The sequence below is a fragment of the Pleurodeles waltl genome, chromosome 7, assembly GCF_031143425.1.
Source record: "Pleurodeles waltl isolate 20211129_DDA chromosome 7, aPleWal1.hap1.20221129, whole genome shotgun sequence".
NCBI lineage: Eukaryota > Metazoa > Chordata > Amphibia > Caudata > Salamandridae > Pleurodeles > Pleurodeles waltl.
In genome coordinates this window covers 167,388,484-167,409,905 of record NC_090446.1, presented here as the reverse complement: position 1 = coordinate 167,409,905, position 21,422 = coordinate 167,388,484, and the positions used below count along the sequence as shown (strand labels likewise).

The following is a 21,422-nucleotide window of genomic DNA, read 5'->3' as shown; positions in this document are numbered from 1 at the left end:
GTGGGCCATGGAAATGGGGAAATCAAAACTAAGGTGCTTAACTACAAGCCCCGTGGCATAGGGTGGTGCAGCAAGTGTCTTGCTGCACCACCCTCCACCACTGGAAAAGGGTTGAAATGTGCTGTATGTACAAGATGCAGTGCATATCTGTCCTCTCCCCCTTTTCTGGCACACAAATTGCTGCATAGTGCCAGTGCAGGCACCATTGAAACATGGTGCAAGGATGCCTGCGGTGTGGGGATGATTGTATTTATGCAGGAAGTGGCACAAAAATAATAGAGAGGTGTTTTCTTCTTTCTATGTGCACTGCAGAATGCAGCACACATAGAAAGAGGAAAAACATGGAGAAAAAATATATTACTACCCTTTGTGTCACTTCTATGCCACCTCTGAGGTGGCGTAGGAATCTGACACATTCCTAGACTTGTAAATCTGAGAATGCATCAGATTCCTTGGCATTCCATTGAAACATCCACAGCAACACCGATGGAACACCCCTTACATGCAGTTTTATGCGTGATAGGGGCCCATATTTCTAAGGCCATGAAAAGCCACGCAAGGTGGCTCTACGTGGCAAATATGGGAGAGAGTACAAAAAAAATTATGCTTCGGTCGCGCAGTGTGCCGATAGGGGCTCGTAAATGAGGCCCTTAAATCCTTAACTGCAGCTCCAGGTCTCATGGATGTGTGGAGGGCCCACCACCTATTGAACACAGTGTACACATACTTCTCACCAAACCATGGCTCATTCTCCCGATTAGTTTTTCATCCCCAACACATTTTCCCACAGGGTGTTGAAAGCTGATATGCTGGTACGAAACTTGTTGGATCACTCCCCCATCATTCTACACATTTGAGTGGGCCCTGAGAGGCCATCATTTTAGTGGCACCTCTCTCTGTGGCACTTACAGAATCCACCATATAGGCTACACATCTCATACTTCATCGAGGAGTACTTCACTCTCAACTTAGGCAAAGCACCATCGGCTTCCTTAAGGATACCTTGTGAGGCGTAGATATCAGTTTCTGTGCCAGAGAGGGCTGCAGATGGGTGCGAGCAATTGCTTCTCTCGAGCAGTAGAAAGGATCCCAGGAGCCGCTGGGTAGAACATCTGATGGTCCAATAGCACTGCAACAATATGGGTGTGTGCAGCAGCAATACCAGCATCTACTCCTAGACAAAGCCAAGGTAGCCTGGCTGGTGGCAGAGTCACCTGTATCAATGGGAGGGATAAGCAAAGCGAGATGCTGCATAGACTATGTCAATCAGCCCCTGGGTGCTCCGTGACACCTATGATCAGGGATGATATAAGTCGAGTGCTGGTTAACCCAGGGGAGGTAGCACATAGTTTCATCTGTTATTATGAAGCTGTATAAGCCCATAGGTGGTTTCTACCACTTGATCAGAAAGTGGAGTTTGCCAGGGATCTCCCCTTCTGGACTCTCTCCGACGCAGCCAGGGCACATTTGGAGGAGGACTTCACAGTAGAAGAATTGGCCTCTGCCCTATCCGAGATGCAGAAGGGTATGGCTCTGGTACCAAACAGGCTCTCATGCAAGCTCTTCAAGACCTTACTGCCACGACTGAGTACTCACCTGCTTAATCTGCTCAGCGATGTGCTCTGGGGAGAACCTTTCCCATTGGACTGGTGTCAGGCCCGAGATCATGGTCTTCCTCAAACCGGGCTGACCCCCAGAGGAGCAGACATCATATCGCTAGATATCCCTCCTTAAAATGGAGGTGAAGCTTCTCACCAAAACGCTAGTGCATCGATTGTGGAGCACATTCAAGACTTAGGCCCTCATTTTAACCTCTGCAGTCTTTTTGCAAGACCGCTGAGGTACCGCCAGTGCAGGCTGTTTTCCGCACAGCGTATTATGACTGCTGGCAGCCCTCTGTCCTTTTTCGGACGGAGAGCCGCCAGCAGCCATACTGGCGGTTGGCAGGGAAGTGGAGGCTGCTCCACTTCCACCACCACGTCATCAGAACACCGCCCACCAAATCACGTTCCATGATTCGGTGTGGCTGTGTTCTGGTGACGGAGAGCTGGCAGCGGAGCAGCCCCCATGGATCCCGTTCCCTCCCCGAGGATCACCGGACCAGGTAAGATGATCGTCCGTTAGGGGAGGGGGATGGGAAGGTATTGTGTGCGTGCATGGGGGTGTGCGTGTGAGTGTGTAGAGGGGGTGTGTGAGTGCGTGTATGCATGCCGGGGGTGTGTTGGGTGTTTGGAAAATGTGTGCGTGTCTGTCTGTTTGTATGTCTGTGTGTATGTGTGCGTGTATGTCTGTGAGTATGTGTGCGTGTATGTCTGTGTGTGTGTCTGTTGGAATGTCTGTATGTGTGCGGGTATGTGTAGTTGTAGTGTATGTGTGCGTGTAGGGGTGTGTGTGTGTCAATGTTGGGGGGGTGGGGAGGGGGGTCCTGCCACCTTTGTGGGTGGTAGGGGGGTCAGGGGTGTGGGGGAGGACTCGGGTTGGGGGAGACCCCTATCAGTGCCAGGGAAGGAATTCCCTGGCACTGATAATGCCTACTGCCATGGATTTTGTGGCGGTACAGAACCCCATGAAATCCATGGCGGTATGCAGGGTCGTGATACAGCCAGCAGTGTAGTGACAGCCGCTGGTCTGGAGACCAAATTCTCCAGCCCAGCAGTCGTTTCCACCCTGGCGGTCGGAGTGGAGAAGTGGCGGTTTAGCATGGTGGTCACCGCCATGCTTGTAATGCTATTTTTTTACCGCCGGCCTGTTGGCGGTATTACCGCCATTTCTCCACTGACCGCCAGGGTTGTAATGAGGGCCTTAGTCCATAAGGATCAGTCCAGCTTCATACCCCATTGAGTCATACAGCACAATATTAGTCTGGTTCACAAGTCACTGGCTATGATGGATGACCTTGCGGAACCGTCGACCATACTTTTGGTGGACATCGACAGAGCATTTGACTCAGTTCACTCGGACTACCTTTTACAGAGGCTGAATTTTGGTCCCAAGTTCCTCTCATATGTGCGGCTCCTGTATACTGACCTGTCCACGATGGTCAGGGTGCAGATGCTGTGTCGGAGTCCTTCCCAACTTTTAGAGGCATGGCTACCCCCTCTCCTATTTGCCTTGGCCATGGAGCCCCTCGCAGTATGGGTTAGATTGGATGCTCAGGTGCGGGGGTTCAAGTGGGGCCCTGGTCTCTCTAATAGAATTGCCTTCTATGCCAATGACGTCCTCCTTTTACTTGCGGATCCAGGGAATACGGGATCCCGCCTCATGCAATTCACATGTTTGTTCGGAGAGACTTTGTGCCTCTATATGAATGCAGCTAAACCTAAGGTCTTCCCGATCAGTGGATATAGCGGGCTGACAGAGTGGGAGTTGGGTCTGACCCGCATGATTGGTGGGTTCAGGTACTTGGTAGTGTTTGGGTCCCCTGACCCGGCCATGGCATCGGAAAAGAACCTGTCCCCAGCCTTGACCCAAGTGCGAGATGAGGTTAAGACCTAGTCCCTCCTCCCTTAGTCCCTGATGGGCTGGTTGTCCATTTTTAAAATAGTAGCCCTCCCTAGATTACTGTGCCAACTGCATAACCACCCATATTCCATCCACCAGGCCTGGTTCAGACAGATCAACTCCATTCTGCGGGGGCTTACCTTTGGGGAGATGGGGTGGCCCATGTCACCCTTAAGACATGTTTTCATCCAACCTATTGTGGGGACATTGCTGCAGCAGACATTTTCACCTACTATACTGCATCACAATTTTTGATTATAAATGATTAGTGGTATGGCCCCCAAGTGACTCACCCTATGCACTGGAGAAGCGGGTGATGAATGACAAGCCCACTAGGGCCTATCTCTACAGTATGGTGGGGCTGGCGGGAGATCCCTGCCACCGGCTACCCAGGTTGCGCTGGGGCTCGGGAGGAGTGCCTTGCAGGACATGGGTTGGTAGGGGTGACTGACGGAGCAGACACCACTTTGGCAGGGTTGTCTGTTGCACCAGGTGTCCCAGCTGAAGATTTTTTAGCAGTGAGACATCATCGGAATCTCCACACTGGGTGAAGTAATGGAGTGAAAGATACTGAAATCAAATCAGGACTGGCAGGTGGAGTATCACCTCCACCAGAGTCAATTCCACTGGTACCTTCAGCTCCACCCTGCCCTCACTCCATACATACGACCAGAGCCGGCTTTAGGGCAGTGTGAGTGGTGTGGCCGCACCGGGTGCTGACCTCAGAGGGGCGCTGTGTTTAGCAATGCCTTACTAAACTTGCGATTTAAAAGCACCTGCTGAAAAGTTCTTTGTGCGTTCGGCCTTCAGGAAACAATTAAAATGTCAAGCTACCACTTGTGAGTAATGTTCCTGCTAGGGAGAGAGATGGGAGTTTTGTCTAACAGCAGTTTTGACTTGCCATAAAGTAGCGTAGAGGGTTAATGTGCCGGCTGCAAAGAACAGAACCATGGGCCAGATGTAGGAAAATCCTGCATTGCGACTCGCAAATTGCGAGTCTGAGCGACTCGCAATTTGCAAGTCGCAATGTAGGATGCAGGATGGTGTCCCTGACACCATCTGCGAGTCGCAAGGGGGTCGCAAAGGCCCACCTCATTAATATTAATGAGGTGGGTCGCAATTTGCGACCCCCTTGCGAATCGCAGCACTCACAGGGATGGTGAAAAGTCAGCCTTTTCAAGCGCTTTAAAACCAAGTAATGTACGTGAGAGAGGGGCTAAGGAGAGATGAGGGGCGCATTTGCAGGGTGGTAGTGAGTGAATCTGAGGAGGTGGTCATGGGGTGGAGGGTGCCAAAAAACACTGTCGAACAGGCTTTCATTAGGGCTAAAGCCGGCCCTGCATACAACATCACCACCCTCCACGAGTTTCATTCCGTCAAGGGCAAGCTCCTCCTGGGGGATCTTGAATCACACAAAATCAGCAAAATATATCAAAACATGGTCACCAACAACACCAATGCACTACCCGCCCTTCGGGTGGCCTGGGAGTAGGACCTCGATACATTAGTCAACAATGACTGGACAGAGGCACTGGGGGCACTCAGAGAGGCTGTACTTTTGGCTCGCCTCCGCTTTATTCAAATAAATACCTGCACAGGGCATACTATACACGATACCATTCATGGCACTTGGGATTGGTGGTCTCGACTAGATGTCTCCATTGCGGTGTGGCGTACATTCAGTGTGGTGCTCAATGGCGCTAGATGGGTTCTTGCAGAGTATTCTTACCTGTCTGGGCGAGGTCCTCTCATGGGCCATACCAAGGTATCCCAAGGTGGTTCTCCTTCACACCACGGAGGGCATGGGGGAAATAGCTACAAACATGCACACTTATTCCTGGGCCTTACTCCCACCAAACGGGATATAGACAAGACATGGAAGGCGGAAACCTCGCCGTCTTTGCTTGCAGCATGGAAGAGGAACATGGACCATTGGACGGGGCTGGAGGTGGCTGTTTATCAATCCAGGGGATGTCCTCAAAAACATTTCAAGATTCGACATCGATAGACTGATTGAAGGAGTTATACCGGAACCAATGTGCCCTCATAATTCGGGGCCAATGAGGACCTTCAGGGGTATGCCTTATATGACGGTTGAAAACACCCGACTGCTGGAATCTTGTCTCCTGCAGTCACGCATTCGATTTGTGGGGGTGGGCTGGTCTGTGCAAGTTGTTGTTTTTTTCTACCTTTTCCACTCTGTTCTTATTATATGCATACATGGTAATCTGTATTCATTCTTCGACAGGTCACACTGAGCCCTTCAGCCCATGTATGTGCACAAAACCTAACAAGGTCTGTAATAATAAAAAAAAAATTGAGAACCCAGTGATGTTACTGTTCACTTTACAAATATATTGTATTATTCAGATTAATTTCTGAAGCTGGAAATACTTCAAATAAAGGAACTTCTTTTAACTGTTATGTAACTAAATATCAACAATAAAAGATTAGCGAAACCAGGCACAACACAAGTGAAACGGGCAAAGTATTTGACAGTGAGCCATCACTGGTGCTTTAATGGTGAACTCTTGCACTTTGGTTGAACCAATGGAGGGTTTAGTTTCTATTTGTTCACTTCTAGGAAGATAACTCCACGGTAAACCGAAGAAATGCACAGAACAGCGAGCAAACACTACAACTGACTGGTTTTGCTTACTAGGATGTCTCTGTTAATGTGTTTTGGTTCACATGGCAACTGGTAACTGACAGAACAGGGTCATGTGAAGAATATTTGCATTAAGTTTGACAGGACAGTTTTCAGTTGAAAAGTTCAATACATGCACATCGCACGTTGTACAAAATTTCACCTTTACAACAGAAGAGTGGCAAAGCTAGCACAGACTTTTCATTAGTAGTAGAGTAGAATAAAAATGATGTACATTAGTGAAACAGAAAAGGAAAATTGAAGAAATAGGCTGCATGCAATAAAGAAAAGAAAAATAGATGTTAAGTTAATGCAAATATATTTTCAGAAGTATTCCTAACTCACAGGGACTTGGAAGCAGGTTTCTTCATTTTAGGCCACTTCCGACGCTGAAACTGCCTAATAGTCAAGCAGCAAAGGGGAATAAAAAGTTAACCATCACCAAGTAGAAAAACAGTGTAAAGTTCAGGATGTTCAAGGTTTTGCGTACTTTCAAGCATGCTCCCCAAAGTACTTGTATAATCATGCATTTGACAGTAATAACAACATATGGTTTCGCAAATTAATAACCCAGACATCATGGAGTAATTGACTAGTGTAACGTGTTTATTTCAGAATTAGGTCCTATTTAGAAAATGGGGTTCACACATAATCCTATAAATATATAATAAATTGATTCTACAGAAGTGCAATTACCACAATTGAGGAATTATCACCACTACAATACAGCGTAGCAGGGATAATATATCTATGATGTAAATTACACGTATAGAAGATATTGCACTACCACAGATTTTCATAGGATTGTTCATTGCCTCCACTCATTGACTATTTATACCTGCCATTGTTTCTCCCAGCCGCTGTCTACCTACTTCAGTGGCTGCAGGGCCTTCAAATTGATTTGACTGACTCTGGCATAATTCTTGTAGAAGTCATTTGAGATGACTTTGCTGTCCTCTATGTATGGTGAAAAGTATCAGTTTTCCACTGTCAACTCACTCAGGGCACCATTCATTGGCATTCTGTAGTTAGTAATTATTACCCACTCTCTAGAGTATAATTTCTGGGAAAATGTGGACCCCTATCAGTTATAGCATGTGAGTATCAATGGGATTGATTTATGTTGGAAAAGTTGTTTATTGATGTCAAAAGTCACCCGTTTCCGGTGATTACACTTCATGTCTCAGCATCTTGGTAAGTGATCGAGAACTGATGACATGCAAGAACATCAAACTAAGTACCCTTCTCTTTCGAAGGTGGCTTAAGATGTACCAACAAAGTACAGTTCATGAACGAATTAGATTGTACACTTCAGTATTAAAAGGTAGCTCAGGAATAAATTGAAAAGATGAACGCGGTGTGTTTAAATTAAGGTTAAGGAAGGAAAGGCAGTATAATAGACTGAAGTACAAAGGCAATGTAAAATGTTTATCATCTTAAAAGAATAGAAAAAGAGCAGTGTATATTCTGCATACTTCCCTGAAATAATCCAATTTGAAATGTAAATGAAATAACAGACCTAACATATTCAGTTATGTAATTTAAAGAGGCCCAAGGGAAGTAGGCATTGTGAACTGAAAACTACAAGGTGGAGATTTGTTTTATTCAGTAAAATGTTTGAGTCGGGTGTGTGTTGGGAAAAGTGGGATTAAGCTTTCTTCAGATGGTTTCTAATGAGGTAACTTAATTCATTAAGTCCAATCATTTAAAGCACCTCTCGAACAATATGGGCCGCCATTATTCTTTCGAAGCCACAAAAACAATGTATTATTGTCATGTATACATTGGAATATTTTCAAACATGCAACAGAGTAGTGTACCTGTACTGCTCATAACTTCCCCCGTCTTTAACACCTACAAAATAAAAATAAAACAGAGAAAAGTCAATCACACACACACACACAAATGCACAAAAAAATGAAAACCTGAGAAGGTGAATTTTTGAAAATGAGAAAAAAGCATCTTTGAGCCTTAGCACAACGGTTTAATTGCACTTGCGAGTATCGTTCCTACAGCGTCAGTTACTCTCATCATTAGTCGATGTGTGTTACAATGCAGCATTTGTAGTTTGCCTCTCCAAGCCTTTTGATATTAATTTTATAGGAAGACATCCGAGTCGCTCGTGGTTCTCTGCTGGGTCCTTTGGTCTTGCAGTACTATGCATATTCAGTTCGGGTTAAGGCAAATTGTAAAAAATCCATTAAGGTGCAACATAGCATATTTCCTGCTTAACTTTAAAATCAACATTCACGCAGAGTATAATCTAGACTAGAGAATCAATTAGACTGGAATTTAAGGCCTGAACTGTGGTTTTACGTTTGCTAAAACTTTGAAGTGCAAAATCCCATGTTATGTAACCATAGAAATGACACGTCGCTATGTAATATATGTACATTGCAAGTTAGAAATGTCTTTCTGGCGCACAGCGTGCATATTGTGACCCATTACAATTTGGAAGGAAAAAGGTGTGTAGAAGTGGTGCCCTTCTCCTTCCATGTCACAGTGCAATTTATTATTATTATTTTAGGTGCAATTATGATCACAAAACACTATTTGGAAACAAACACCTGAGGGAGAGAGTGGGGACTGGGGGAAGGTAATCACTCTGAATGTGGTCTGCCCCTTTAAGAGTAAGGACAGTAGTAAAGACTAGCCGCGTCACTGCTGACATAATGTTCTTGAGTTCAGAATGGATACATCTGCGATGTGCCATAGCTCTGATATTATCGAACTTATTAATGCTGCCAGCAGACAGCCACAACCTTCTGTAGCCAGATTCTGAAATAAAGATAGTATTTTGTGAATGCACCTGATGAGGTCTTCTGTCCCTCAGATGCTCCCATCCCTAAACCTCCAATAAATTCATAGGACTCCCAAACAGAGTCCTGTCTCTTTAATTTTCCCTTCCAAATGGTTATCTTTCATTGAGACAGGTTTGTACATCCGTCAGTGCACAAGATGAAAATCGCCTCACAAACAATTTGCTGTTTATGTACAACAATTGGTTTGTGACACAGCCTTTGGTACATCTGGACCACTGTTCCTACATCTGCCGTAACCCTTAGCACCAGTCGGAATTGCTATTATTTATAGCATGCCACTGCACCAGGATGCGGTGTTGCAGAGGTTTACATACAAAAAAACTACTGAGATGCAGAACATCTTTTAGAGAGGACACCGTACTAGTGTTTATTTCATTCTGACTGCTGTGCAGAATTCTAATGAATTATTTGAAATGTCTGTCTTCCCCTCTTGCTTACTCAAAACTCCCTATTTCAGTCTCCTGAGCTTTCCTAGTCAATGGACACATACAAGGTTAAACATGACAAGGCGATTATGATTTTAAAAAAAGGCAGGAAGCGGGAGGGAGGAGATGGACTCGACACTTGCCAAGAAATTGAGATGCAACAGTGAAAGTTTTGATTTGTATGTATTACTTGAGATGCCAATAAAAAACATATGTTTAAAAAAATGGCAGAAAGCTGGCCACTTGCTAGTGTTTCACTGAGCAAACACAAGGTGCTAACCAGCGAGCTAAGTATTTCACTTTTAGAATTTAGGAATTCAACCTTTACTCAGCTGTTACCTATTGGTGTGAGTGGGTGTAATGTTCTTTATTTCCTTAGTGTTGCTATGAAGCTGCCTCGCGCAGTAGAATGTTGTGTGAGGATTCCATGGTAAGGTGTGGACTTGGAAAGGAGGAGTCGGCAGTTGCTGAGAGTCTTCCCCCCGTCACATGAAGAATAAACTTATCTTGACTTACCTGCGCATTGAGTCGGATCTTTACCATGGGTCTAATGCTGGTGGACCCAGAAGTATTGATGCCTATTGATGTAAATGGGTCTAATGCTGGTGGGCTTAGAACCGCTGTCCTAAGATGTTCTCCCGAATACTTGAAGCTTCTAACCTTTAACTTCAGCCTTCTATTTGTGAAACCTTTACCTCTAAAAGTAGATATAGTTCAATAAATATTTGTATTCTGGGCCTGAGCCATATGAGCGTCCGATTGACATAGCTAGACATGAACCATGCGCTGAACATGTCATCAGCTCTAAAATTATTTCTGTTTTTTAAAGCCTAGAGCCATTCTTAATTAGTGCCCAGTCGTTAATAAGAAAAAATCTCTACCACAAAATTCCACGTTTGTTCAACTTTCTACCTGGCTTTTGAAGCAGTCTTTTCCGTTCCCCTGCTAGAGCAGTCTTTTTCCTGCTTAGGACCTGATTTAGAATTTGGCGGATGGGCTTCACAATCAAAACAAGGAGGATATTCAGTCCACTGTATTATAAATGTTAGTGTTATATGCAATAATGCATTTGTAATACTGCCAATTTTGTGACGGAGAATCCCATCTGCCAAACTCTTAATAAGGCCCTTAAAAGTTTTCTATTTTGAGATTTGGTGTTTTGGCTCTGCATTTAGCAGCTACTCCTTCACGCTTGCTTCCATTTGTTCCTCTCAGAACAGTGTTATCTACTTTGGCTCCTAGTGTCATTTCTGTTTTCCTCGTTTCTGTATTTTGTTTATGCTGCTTTGAGTACTGTCATTCTCTAGGATACACTCATCGTCTATTGTTTCTACTCATTGAGCTTACTAACTGTTCGGGCTGCTTAACTACTTTTTCCCGTGAGTATAAAAACTGGTTTATAAGAACTCCGATCCATGCTGAAGGGGCAGCTCTCTTTTTCTATTCCTCGCTGAACACTAGTTTCCCTCAACAATAAAAACCTGTGTGCTGTCTCCTGTTTGTTCTGCAGGACGCTTTGTAAATTTGCCCTGCTCTTGTTGTAGATTTCTTGCTATTATTACCTTTCTTCTTTTTCTTTTTGGCTGTGTTCTGACTTGCTGTAGCAGCACGTGCCCACTTCCTATTATCTGTCATGAAACATACACTTCACACTCTTTTTGTAATATATTTTTTCTCCTTTTTGGTCACCTGCACAAGGCTCTACTATCTCCCTCTGAAAAAACCTGGGACTCGCCCATATCACGGCTTGTACTCATGGCCTCTAAACGTCGAGCAGAATGAAGAAAAAAGGCCGCAGATAAAGCCTTGCCCAAATGGATTTCCTCCTAGGGCTGTAGGACCAGTTATACCGCCACAAATTCACACCGTTGCCGCACGACTCAACAGGTCAGACAATATTCCAGGGCACTTGGACCTACAACAGCAGGCCGACAAACAAAACACCCCTTTGGACCAAAATGTTTGGGACTTGGCTTCTTCAGTGTGGTGGACATGGCCGTCTAACTTGGACACTGAAGCAAGACAGAGCAACTCTTTCCTTCCTCTTAGCCAGGAATCAAGTTAATATTTAAGATCTAAAACTGCTCCAAAGTTAATGGGCCAGGGCTAGACACTATATAGGAAAAAACGTTCCTAGTTGTGCAGTGTGGAATCTCAAAGTGTGCTAGGTTTAGGCTTTCCGACAACACAACTACACAGCATAACTACACCATCATTTACTACAGATTGGACTCCCCAAACTCTGATAGAGTTAGTTAATGGTAATCTAAATATGATATACTACTGTGAATTAATGAGAGGTCTTTGGTTAGAAGCAACTATATATATATATATATATATATATATATATATATATATATATATATATATATATATATATTGTCCACAAACAGTGAGAAACTGCTCACCGAACGGCTGCACCAAGTCAATCATGGCTCCAAAAATATATATATATATTTAGATTTCATTGTGCGAAACAAGACACGTTTTGGTTGTGATCAAGGCTGCTGTGCGACCAAAATGCGTCTTGTTTCACACAATAAAGTGGGGTGAAACCCACACATATATTCGTCTTTGTCTAGTAAGTCTATAATGTTTGACAATCTCACCAGTTTACCTAGATACTGAGCAGATGAATTAGAGTAGAAGCACCTCTACTGTAGAGCTCTTTAAAATACTTGTATGTTATCATCTAGGAATGTATCAGACAGAAGGCTAAAAGGCAGTAATTGTCATATGTAAAGGAAAACCTAGAGCAAAGGTAGACCAAACCCTGGTGACAGAAATAACATACCTTCTCCGTTTTTTCTTTGTTTTTTTTGCGTTTTTGTTTTCCCTGTTCTTACCACCCACCTCTTCACAATCATCCTACCATCCAGAATGCATCCTTCCCTTTGCGTGCCTTACTCAACAGTGATGATACATTTCTTTTATAAATGTATGCATTCCCTGTTCGGAGTTCTCATTGCAAACATACCTGCAAGACTCTCTATCCGCACTTGTTGGCAACTTATCCTGTTGCTATCTACAGCATGCTGATACCCTCTGGGGCTTGGTTCATGCTTTATTAATACCCAATTAAGTACAATTAAATACATGAAAATAAATTACAAAATCATATTTTAATGAAAGCAATATCCCCAACCACACACCAGTTTGATTAATTACCATCGGCTCATAATCATGTTACCAGGTTACATTTACATTGGTGAAATGTTGTGGTCACATGTATGAAAATATTTAAATTGTACCAATGCAATAAATTCACTATTTACCAAAAACGTGCACAAACTTCGTATAAGATGCCAATCTGTGCAAATACGGATGAAAATGTCTTGATTAGTTCATTTAAGTCAAAGGAATGTCTCCCTAGCTATTACTTACCCAGGTCAATGTTTCTTGTTCTGGGGTTGCACTGTTTATAACCTTTGCAGCTCCTCATTTCCATGAGCTGTACGTGTAATTGATTGAGTACGTCTCTGTCCAAGGTGTTCACTGCATTAATCAACTACGGAGAAAAGAAGAGTTCCATTAACATCGACGGAAAATCCTTTACACGATCTCAGTGTGCACTCTCCTTACCAACATTTCTTTCTGAAGCGCTCAAGTGGGGATACAAACGTAGGCTAACGTTTCTTCCTGGAAATGGTCTTAAAAAGAAAGAGGCCCTTGCCGGCCACCATTTTAAAATATGGAGGCATGTGTTGATCAACTATTGTTCATTGTTGTCTGGTGGTGGGCGTATCCCCAAATTTGACAAATATCTATATTATCTGTTCCCTCTTTTTTTAAGATCTGCTGGTGAATAAATTATTTATGTAGGACACACTGCAAAACAAATTATCTTTTGACACAGACGAGAAGCAATGGAGAGAAAAGAAAGACTTCTTGAGCCTATGCCTTGTCCACATAGGTTTATGCAACTTTATTGTTAAGTATCTGTAGAATAATGGGTGATCCTCTGATATCAGTCCAAATGTGCATGTGAGGGCTTGATAGTTAGCCGGCAAGGTCACAAGAAGGGGAATGGCCATCCTTGAGGGCACAATGGTGAACTTTGACCATCTTCACTAGTCTCTTCTCAGTGGAAAAATTACAGGCATTTCTGCGAGCTTATTGAGCAGTCACAATGTATGACAACCGCTTGTAGGTACCCTGTGGCAGCTTCTTGGAATGTGGGTGGATGAGTGGAAAAGAACGGTGTCAAAAACAATAATACCTGCGTATGTGACTGCCTGTAGTTGAGCTTTAATAAACCTAATGGATTATATTATGCTTCGGGTTGTAAGGTGTGGAATTTGGGAATTTAGAGGTTGTCCAGGGGAACAGGGATCATTTCATAATCTGATTGCAGGGAGTAAACTGCAATGAAGTGCCACAGGTGGTAGAAAACTTTGCTGGAGCTGAAAGTGCTGCAGAAGATTGCAATAATTTCAGGTGGTTGTCCAGCGCAAAGAAACATGCGCTACTTCTTTAACTGGCACAATGTGCAGGCACAGCCAGAGACGAAATGGCAGATTTTTCAAGATATGCATGGTACAAAATCAAGCATGCGGACGCAGACCAGCAAATAGTTTTGATAACATAATTATTTTCTGTTTTGTCAGCGGGAAAAAAGCTCTCAAAGTAGAGCAAATTGTGCTTTGTGTTGCTTTGCGTTATTTTGCTTCAAGCGGGCGTCTCTTGTAGCATATGGTTTTTCCCACCTACAACCCTTGATTTCTATTTGCAAATCAAATTTACTGAAGTTGTCAGACTCAGCTTTTTGCCCTCAAATAATGCATCTTGAGCCAGGTGTTTACAAAGACCTTTCACAAATTGCTTGGATGCTCACTACCCATGCAATGTGTGAACATTTTAAAGTTAGTCTAAGCATAGTATTTTGTAGGGGAATGGTACCCTTTCAGCACAAAACCTATGCTGGACATCACACACACACACATTTGTACTATGGTTCAAATCTGGGTGTATGGCACTAGGCAACCTGTTTTTGAGCCGCTGCTGATGACGTCAGCGGCAATGCCACGTTAGTAGATATGGCTCTGCGGTGCTCTGTGCCAGCGCAAAAATAGGGCAGCAACTTTGTGCTACTTTCTAATAAATCTACCCAATTCTGTTCTATTGAGCTTGTCTCTAACCAGCATTGTGGTAAAGGTCTACTGTATGCATCTTTTTTATTGAACAATCTATAATTACATACATTAGCATTCGTTTTTTTATAGTAAAGTGCGTACGTGTTGCCAGGAACGTAAAACTGCTATGTAATTATGATTGTTGCATTTGGCAAGAAGTGCAGGCAGATGGTTGGAAATCACAATAACTCTTTTATGCCCACGTTTAACGATTGATGTGAAAAGGCTTGTTATGATTGAGCCTTAAACTAAGCCTCAGTAACAAACCTTTTATTTTCAACAGGGAGTCGCAAATCAAGGGAACTAGAACCGATCGTGAGTGGTGCAGTTTTAAATACATCAATACGCTTTAGAAGTCCATATTCATAATTACTGGCAGAAATTCAACCAAAGGGACCCTTAAAATGCCCATAGGGGATTGAAGCCTACGATTGTGGGTCTGAGCCACAGGCTTTTGTTTTTACACCCCACTTTAACTTGGGTGCACAACAGAAGCAGTTGTGGTTGGATATTGCAAAACCTGCTTACAGAATAAGGATTAGTGGAGTTTTCAAAGTGCAAAGTGCACACAGAGTGGAAGAACATTTGCCATCATGGTGGATTTTCTGCAGCTGTGAGTTTAGGGTTAAGGATGGGATAAGAGCTGTTTCAAGGAGAAAGGCCGTGCTAAGTGTATTGAATACTCACAAACAGATATTTTTGCAGGCTGTCATTTCACTGTATATTTTGAAGTGCTGGGCAGCCACCGATCAACTTGGAGAAACACAATATCCTTGACCCTTGGCTAAATAGGGTCCAACAGGGGCAGTGTCCGGTGGTCTGGTGTGACAGGTCAGTTTCTGGGCCGTATTTTTCAGCCTTTTTGAGGGCTAGTTTAATGTTAAGGTAGGCTGGTGTTTTCTGTTGATTTCCCTTTTAAAACAAACATGGCCACTTTTTTTTTTTAGGTATCTGGTTCGCTAATGGAGTGCCCAGGGCTATTTTTTGTCCCCGTCTGAATCTGCTCACAGCATGAAAGTGTTACCCACAGGACTCAATGAGATTAGATCCATTCTTTTCGGTGACAGTGTTGCTAGAGTGATCATACTAGATCTCTCTGTTGCATTTGACACCGTGGATCATGAGGTCTTTATTTCGATACTGGTGAAATTGACATAGAGGATTCTGCCCTGAAATGGTTAAAAAGTTTCCTATCAGGAGGTCTGCAATTTCTCCCTCTCTGCTCTTTGTTAGGGTGTCTAAAGGTGTTGTGGCTTGCAATGGCGTTTGCAGCAGGACTCACATGGATTGTTTGGAGTCCTTTATTTTTGCATGGCCAACACTGCTGATCCTGGGCAAATCCATTACCGACTGAGACAATACTCTCAAGCCAGACTTTATGAGGTTTTACACTCATGCTGGTCGCCGAATGTAAGTCCCTGTGGGTGGTGTTAGATGCAGATGCCTCATTGAAGCCTTTTTTTCAGTTACAACTTTTTATTTTGATTTGGTTTGCACTGTGACCAAAGTTGCTCCTTTTTTTTTGAAGACCATGCAAACCTAGGTTTTCTTGGCTTGTATGGTTGCGGGATGGACTATTGTGCTAGTCGAGATTTTACATGCCATCAAACATCATATTGTCCAGTCGGTTTAGAATTTGGCCATCAGGACAGTGTCAAGTTTTCGTAAATTTGATCATGCATCAGAGAGACTGACACAAGCTGGCTCTAGAGTAACATATTCAGCTTCAGCGCCACTGTATCATGCACAGACCTTTTTTTTATAGCCATGAAAGTTTAGATTCAACCATTGTTGGCACTGCCTGTCATGCTTACAGCTCTGGAGCAATTTGCTCTTGCTCCGCATCACCAGAATTAAAATGGCTCCCACAAGTGGGGATAAGCTACTTGGCTGGAATAATCAGCTTTGGATTTGAGAAGATTCAAGAACGTGCCTTGAGAACACCTTCCTTTCCAGCAAAATATGTGACTAATCTCGATATTCAGATTGACTCAGATCTACGCAAAGCCTCACAAGTTGCACATACATCAAAATTATGCTTCTTTCCTCTTGAGATACTTTACCAAATTTTCCCTTTTTTAAATTTCATAGTAAGACTAGCGATTGTTCCTGGAATGATACTGTCATGAATCGATTATGGGAGTGTCATTCTCCTATCAGCCCCTAAGAAATAGCGAGTCCATCTTCAATTAGCTCAAACAACAGTGGTTCATCTTATATGTGGAGCAAAAAACGCATGCTTCCATAACAATGGTGAGACAGCATCTCTATTGGCTCCCAGTACACTCACTTGAGATGTTTAAGGCCATTTAAATTAGCACTATTAATCTTCAAAAACGTGTCTGTTTGGCAATGAAATGTTGGTGGTGTGCAAGCAACGGAATTTCAGATCTAATCAACAATTCCTCCTGCAAGTACCTAAAATGTGATTGTTCAGACAGGAAGGGAGGGCTTTCTCCGTGGCTGCAGTCAAAATTTGACATTCACTTCCAATACATCTTCGCAAAGAGCATGACCATCTTAAATTTAGAAAAGCTTTAAACATTTATTTTTCATTGATAATCATACATTTAATAATACTTTGTTAGAAAGCACCCAGGTGAATGCGGCATTTTAAAAATGATCGATATCAATGCATCAATCAAAACATTATTGTTTTGTTAATCTTGTTCCCTGAACATTCAGTTGAAGACAAGACCAAAATGTACATGTTGCCATTAGCTCTAATTTTGGTCCAAAAAGCGGCAACTGGTCACCACTTCAGTTGCACAGAACTCTCCAAGGACAGCCATTGTGTAATGCTGTGATGACCCAGGCTCACCTTTGTACACTTGGATGTGAAGGTTAGTGGTGCACACAGAGTGTGGGAGTGGCTTGAAATGGGGATTCAAGTATACGATGCTTGCGCTTTTCGAAAAGAGCAAGTGAAGTCTAGGCAAACTACATGTCTTTGAGCAGCACAAGACTCTCACAAGGCTTGCAATACTGAAGGACAGCTTGGCTTCATGGAGTAGAAGTCTTTTGTATTTTAAAGCATTCCTTTATAGCAGTGGGGGCCAGTAATTCTACAGGGGGACGTTGGAAGTTACAGATGCACACATACCCCTCACTCACACTCATTCATTCACACACGCACTCACACACCCATTCACAACACTAACAAATGCACATACATTCATACAGGCATGCATGCACCAAAAAAACAAAAAAAAACACTTACTTCGGAGGCCTGAGGAGGGTTGGGACTGCTGCCTTCTCTGAGGGAAGGTAGCAGCGCCATCTCGTCACAGAGTGGGATGCGGTCAGTGAGACTGTTGACCCTAACCCACCCTGTGACAAGGTGTCACTGATTGACACTTGACCCTGGACACTTTAGGGCTTAAAACTGAAGCGTCAAGGCCCAAGACAATCAGTGACACTCTCCCTCGTCATGAGGTGGGGGCCTCGAGGCACCTTTGCCAGTCTGAAGAGGTCACGCCCACAGGACAAAGTTCAGCTCAGGTAGACAGGAGTCAATGCTCAGATTGACAGACATTCTTCAAGTCAGGAAAAAGGTAGGGGGAGTGGCCCCTCAGCCCGTACAGATGGGCCGCAGATGGGTTGGACAAACCCTCACTGGTACAGACTATTTATATTAACCTTTGAATCACATATGGAATAGGGTATGCCTCTGAAGTGCGAAATAATTGTTTATTGTTAGAAGGAAATGTCTAACAGTACTAATATCTATGTTACAACTTATGAACCTGTTACATTGGGAACCATCTGGATCACAAAGTTACTTGAAAAAATATTGAAGGTAGTTTCCTATACAGAAATGTGTATTATAGCTCTGGCTATTTTTGCACATATTAAAGAGGCTCATTTGTTTTTCAGTCAAAAAGTCAAAAAGAGTTCCAACCACTTATAGAGTGTCAGAATTACAGAGACTGTTATGATGTATATTATTTCTCTTATCAAGAATAGTGAACTGGATTTATAATCTTGAATTACTAGAGAGTTAGTCCCAGTTTTAGATGTCAACGCTTCAGCAGTGCAGCTTGAGCCCAGCTACAGCACCAGGCAGAATGAAGATATCCAGGGTCTCTGATCTCTCTCTATTGTCCAATTCTGCTTTCCCTAGGTCTACTCTGACCAGCGTAAGATCCTTGTATGGTTGGCAGTTGGTTCAGGGTTGTGTGGAGACTAGCATCACTTCTTCTGAAACTGCATTGCCTGCATAATGCAAACTTGGCACACTGCATGCCAAAGGATAAGTGCTCAATGGCCAAATAGCTTGCATGCATCAGCCTCATAGTTTTACATTTCATATATGACGTATAGGAACGTGCTGGGCCAGTGTACCCAGCTACCCAAGCATTAGGAGCCAACTCACCTTTTGTTTACTTGGTGTCCTAATTTGATAAGTGCAAAGTACACTATGGTTCATCTCCCTTGCACAGGTCTCCCACCAAAGCAGCAACATTAAACACAGAGATCTACTGGACAAAATGGTTATACCCGGTCTTCCATCCAAAATACATCAGTTATACTGACATATTTTACCTCCAGAAATTAGGCATCTTGGGCCTATGTAAACCAGTTATCAGTTCTGCCTGTATTCTTCTAAAAGCTGAGCATGACAATAGGTAAAAATTGGATATTCACCACTTAGTCCTAAAGATGTTGTAAAAGCAAATATCTCTTACAGTGATGCCAAGCTAGTTTTGGAGCATGAGCAATGCCATTGATTTAATGTATAAAACGAAACTATGATTGAATCTTTTCATGAAGGAGGTGATTTTCTAGAACCGATATGGCATGCGAAAAGTAGTTCCAAGATCTGTCGTCACCCTGAAGCGCTAATTATAAGTCTGTATCTATTGGGATTGATGTAGCATAACACTAGCTGGCAAGCAGCAGAGAGCGGTGTATAGTGAAGGGAGTGATTCAGGATTGTGTAAAGAATTGTAGAATCATATTTGCAGCACAATTCCATTAAATGACCTTCTTTGAGTGAACAAGCACGAGTGGGATACTGATGTGCTATTCAGCCAATCCACACTACACTGGGTTCGACTAATCCCTTTCGACTTTTTAGCATAGACATAAAAAGTTAAAACGTTATCATCCACCTCTGATTTTTAGTAAGCCTGTTGGCCATTTCAATGTGGTTGAACTTCAACCCAAGCAACGCATCCCCCACAATTTACTATCTGCAGCTAGAGAGGCACAACATTGTTACTTCATTTCCATCTGAACACAGTGTGAGTATTTGTGCAAACTACAACGTTACCGAAGTTTGGCACTAATAATTCGGACCACATGAAGGGAGCATGGAAGAGAGAATCTTATGCTTCTTGTGCACCGTCGTTTTAGACTGGCAGAAGTCAGAGGAAGTGGGAGAGTTGGAGTGGTGGTATGGAACCACGTCTGGCTGTGGTGAATGGTTATTCTGCACTGCAGCTTTATTGTTTGTAGTGCTTTTGTCTTGAAACGAGCAGCATTTGTTAAAATTTACCAAGGAAAAAATACCACAACAAAATATAACGAGGGAGTACATTAACACAATAAAAGAAAAACACCATACCAACATGACAAGATACAACACAACAAAACAACCAAATCAGAAGGCAGCACAAACACCATGAAAACACAATAATGTAACACAACATTCTAACAGTACACAAGAAAAGGCTACAAAAGTACAACACAATAGTAGGAAAAACACACAAAATGAAACAAAAACACAACACAACAATAAGATGACAAAGTCACAAGAAGACATAATTGAAGACAGCATATCAACACAAACACAGCAATGATATAAAAAATACAACACAATAATAACTCAGAAGACACTACCACTACAACAATGCAGAGCATTTCAACAAAGCCAAAATAGGCCACAAAACTCCACAATAACATAAGACAGCAACACAATACATCACAAGATCAAAACAGTGCAGAGCCACAACAGAAGACAACCACAAATGTATAACAGAAACCAGATATATCAAAAACAATGTGATTGTTGTGCTCTTTTGTTTCTGTTTTTTTGTGTATTATCGTGGTATTTTGATGTTTGTATGCAGATCTGTTTTTGTTCTGCAGCTGTGAAGTTGTGGTTCTTTCTGATTGTTGTTGGTATAGTGCACTTTTATGTTGGTGTGCAATCATGTTGTACTGATGGGTAGTTTTGTGTGGTTTTAGCACTGATGTTGAGCTTGTGTATTCTACTTTGTCATACATTTCTTGTTGTGTTGTATTGAGTGAGCGTCTTGTTCAGTGGTGGCGGGTAATATGGAACAGCAGTTGGTTGGGCACACCAGCGCATACTCACTTCCACTCATCCACAAGCATACACACTGACACCAATCAATTCACAAGCATACAAACAGCAACATACTCATGAATTCACAAACACACATTGTTAGAAATGGGGTCTTTGGTTGGCAGTCAGGTTACCCCCTGTCCAAGCAAGGACCCTCACTCTAGTCAGGGTAAAAGAGAATCACCCTCAGCTAACCCCCGCTCACCCCCTTGGTAGCTTGGCACGAGCAGCAGGCTTAACTTTAGAGTGCAATGTGTAAAGTATTTGTACCAACACACACAGTGACAACACAGGTTTAGAAAAATAGTAAATAGTTATCTAAACAAAACAAGACCAAAACGACAAAAATCCAGAATTCACAAGTCATCAATTAAAAACCAAAAAGAGTCTTCATGTAATTTTAAACACAATGCTAATGCTGTTAGCGTGAAAATGTACCTTGGGTGCGTCAAAAATAACCCCACACGGGCGAGTATGCATCAAAAAGGGCTTGCGATGCGTCAATTTCTCTCATGAGCGAGACCGTGCGTCATTTCTCCTTTAGTCGGGTAGGCATGCGTCATTTCTTCTCTCTGCAGGAGA

General features: G+C 42.9%; 1 protein-coding gene across 4 annotated transcripts in view; it reads right to left on the bottom strand.

Moving 5' to 3' along the window:
* Nucleotides 1-21,422, bottom strand: part of SULF2 (sulfatase 2) — a 417,412-nt gene that overhangs the window by 14,446 nt on the left and 381,544 nt on the right. For 2 of the 4 annotated variants that reach the window (XM_069243448.1, XM_069243449.1), the window contains exons 18-20: nucleotides 12,780-12,903; nucleotides 7,969-8,002; nucleotides 6,494-6,547 (exon numbers count right to left, since the gene is read on the bottom strand). In XM_069243448.1, the coding sequence (XP_069099549.1) occupies nucleotides 6,494-6,547; nucleotides 7,969-8,002; nucleotides 12,780-12,903 (212 nt within the window). The remainder of the gene's footprint in view (nucleotides 1-6,493; nucleotides 6,548-7,968; nucleotides 8,003-12,779; nucleotides 12,904-21,422) is intronic. The other 2 variants (XM_069243452.1, XM_069243450.1) reach the window with 1 other exon arrangement.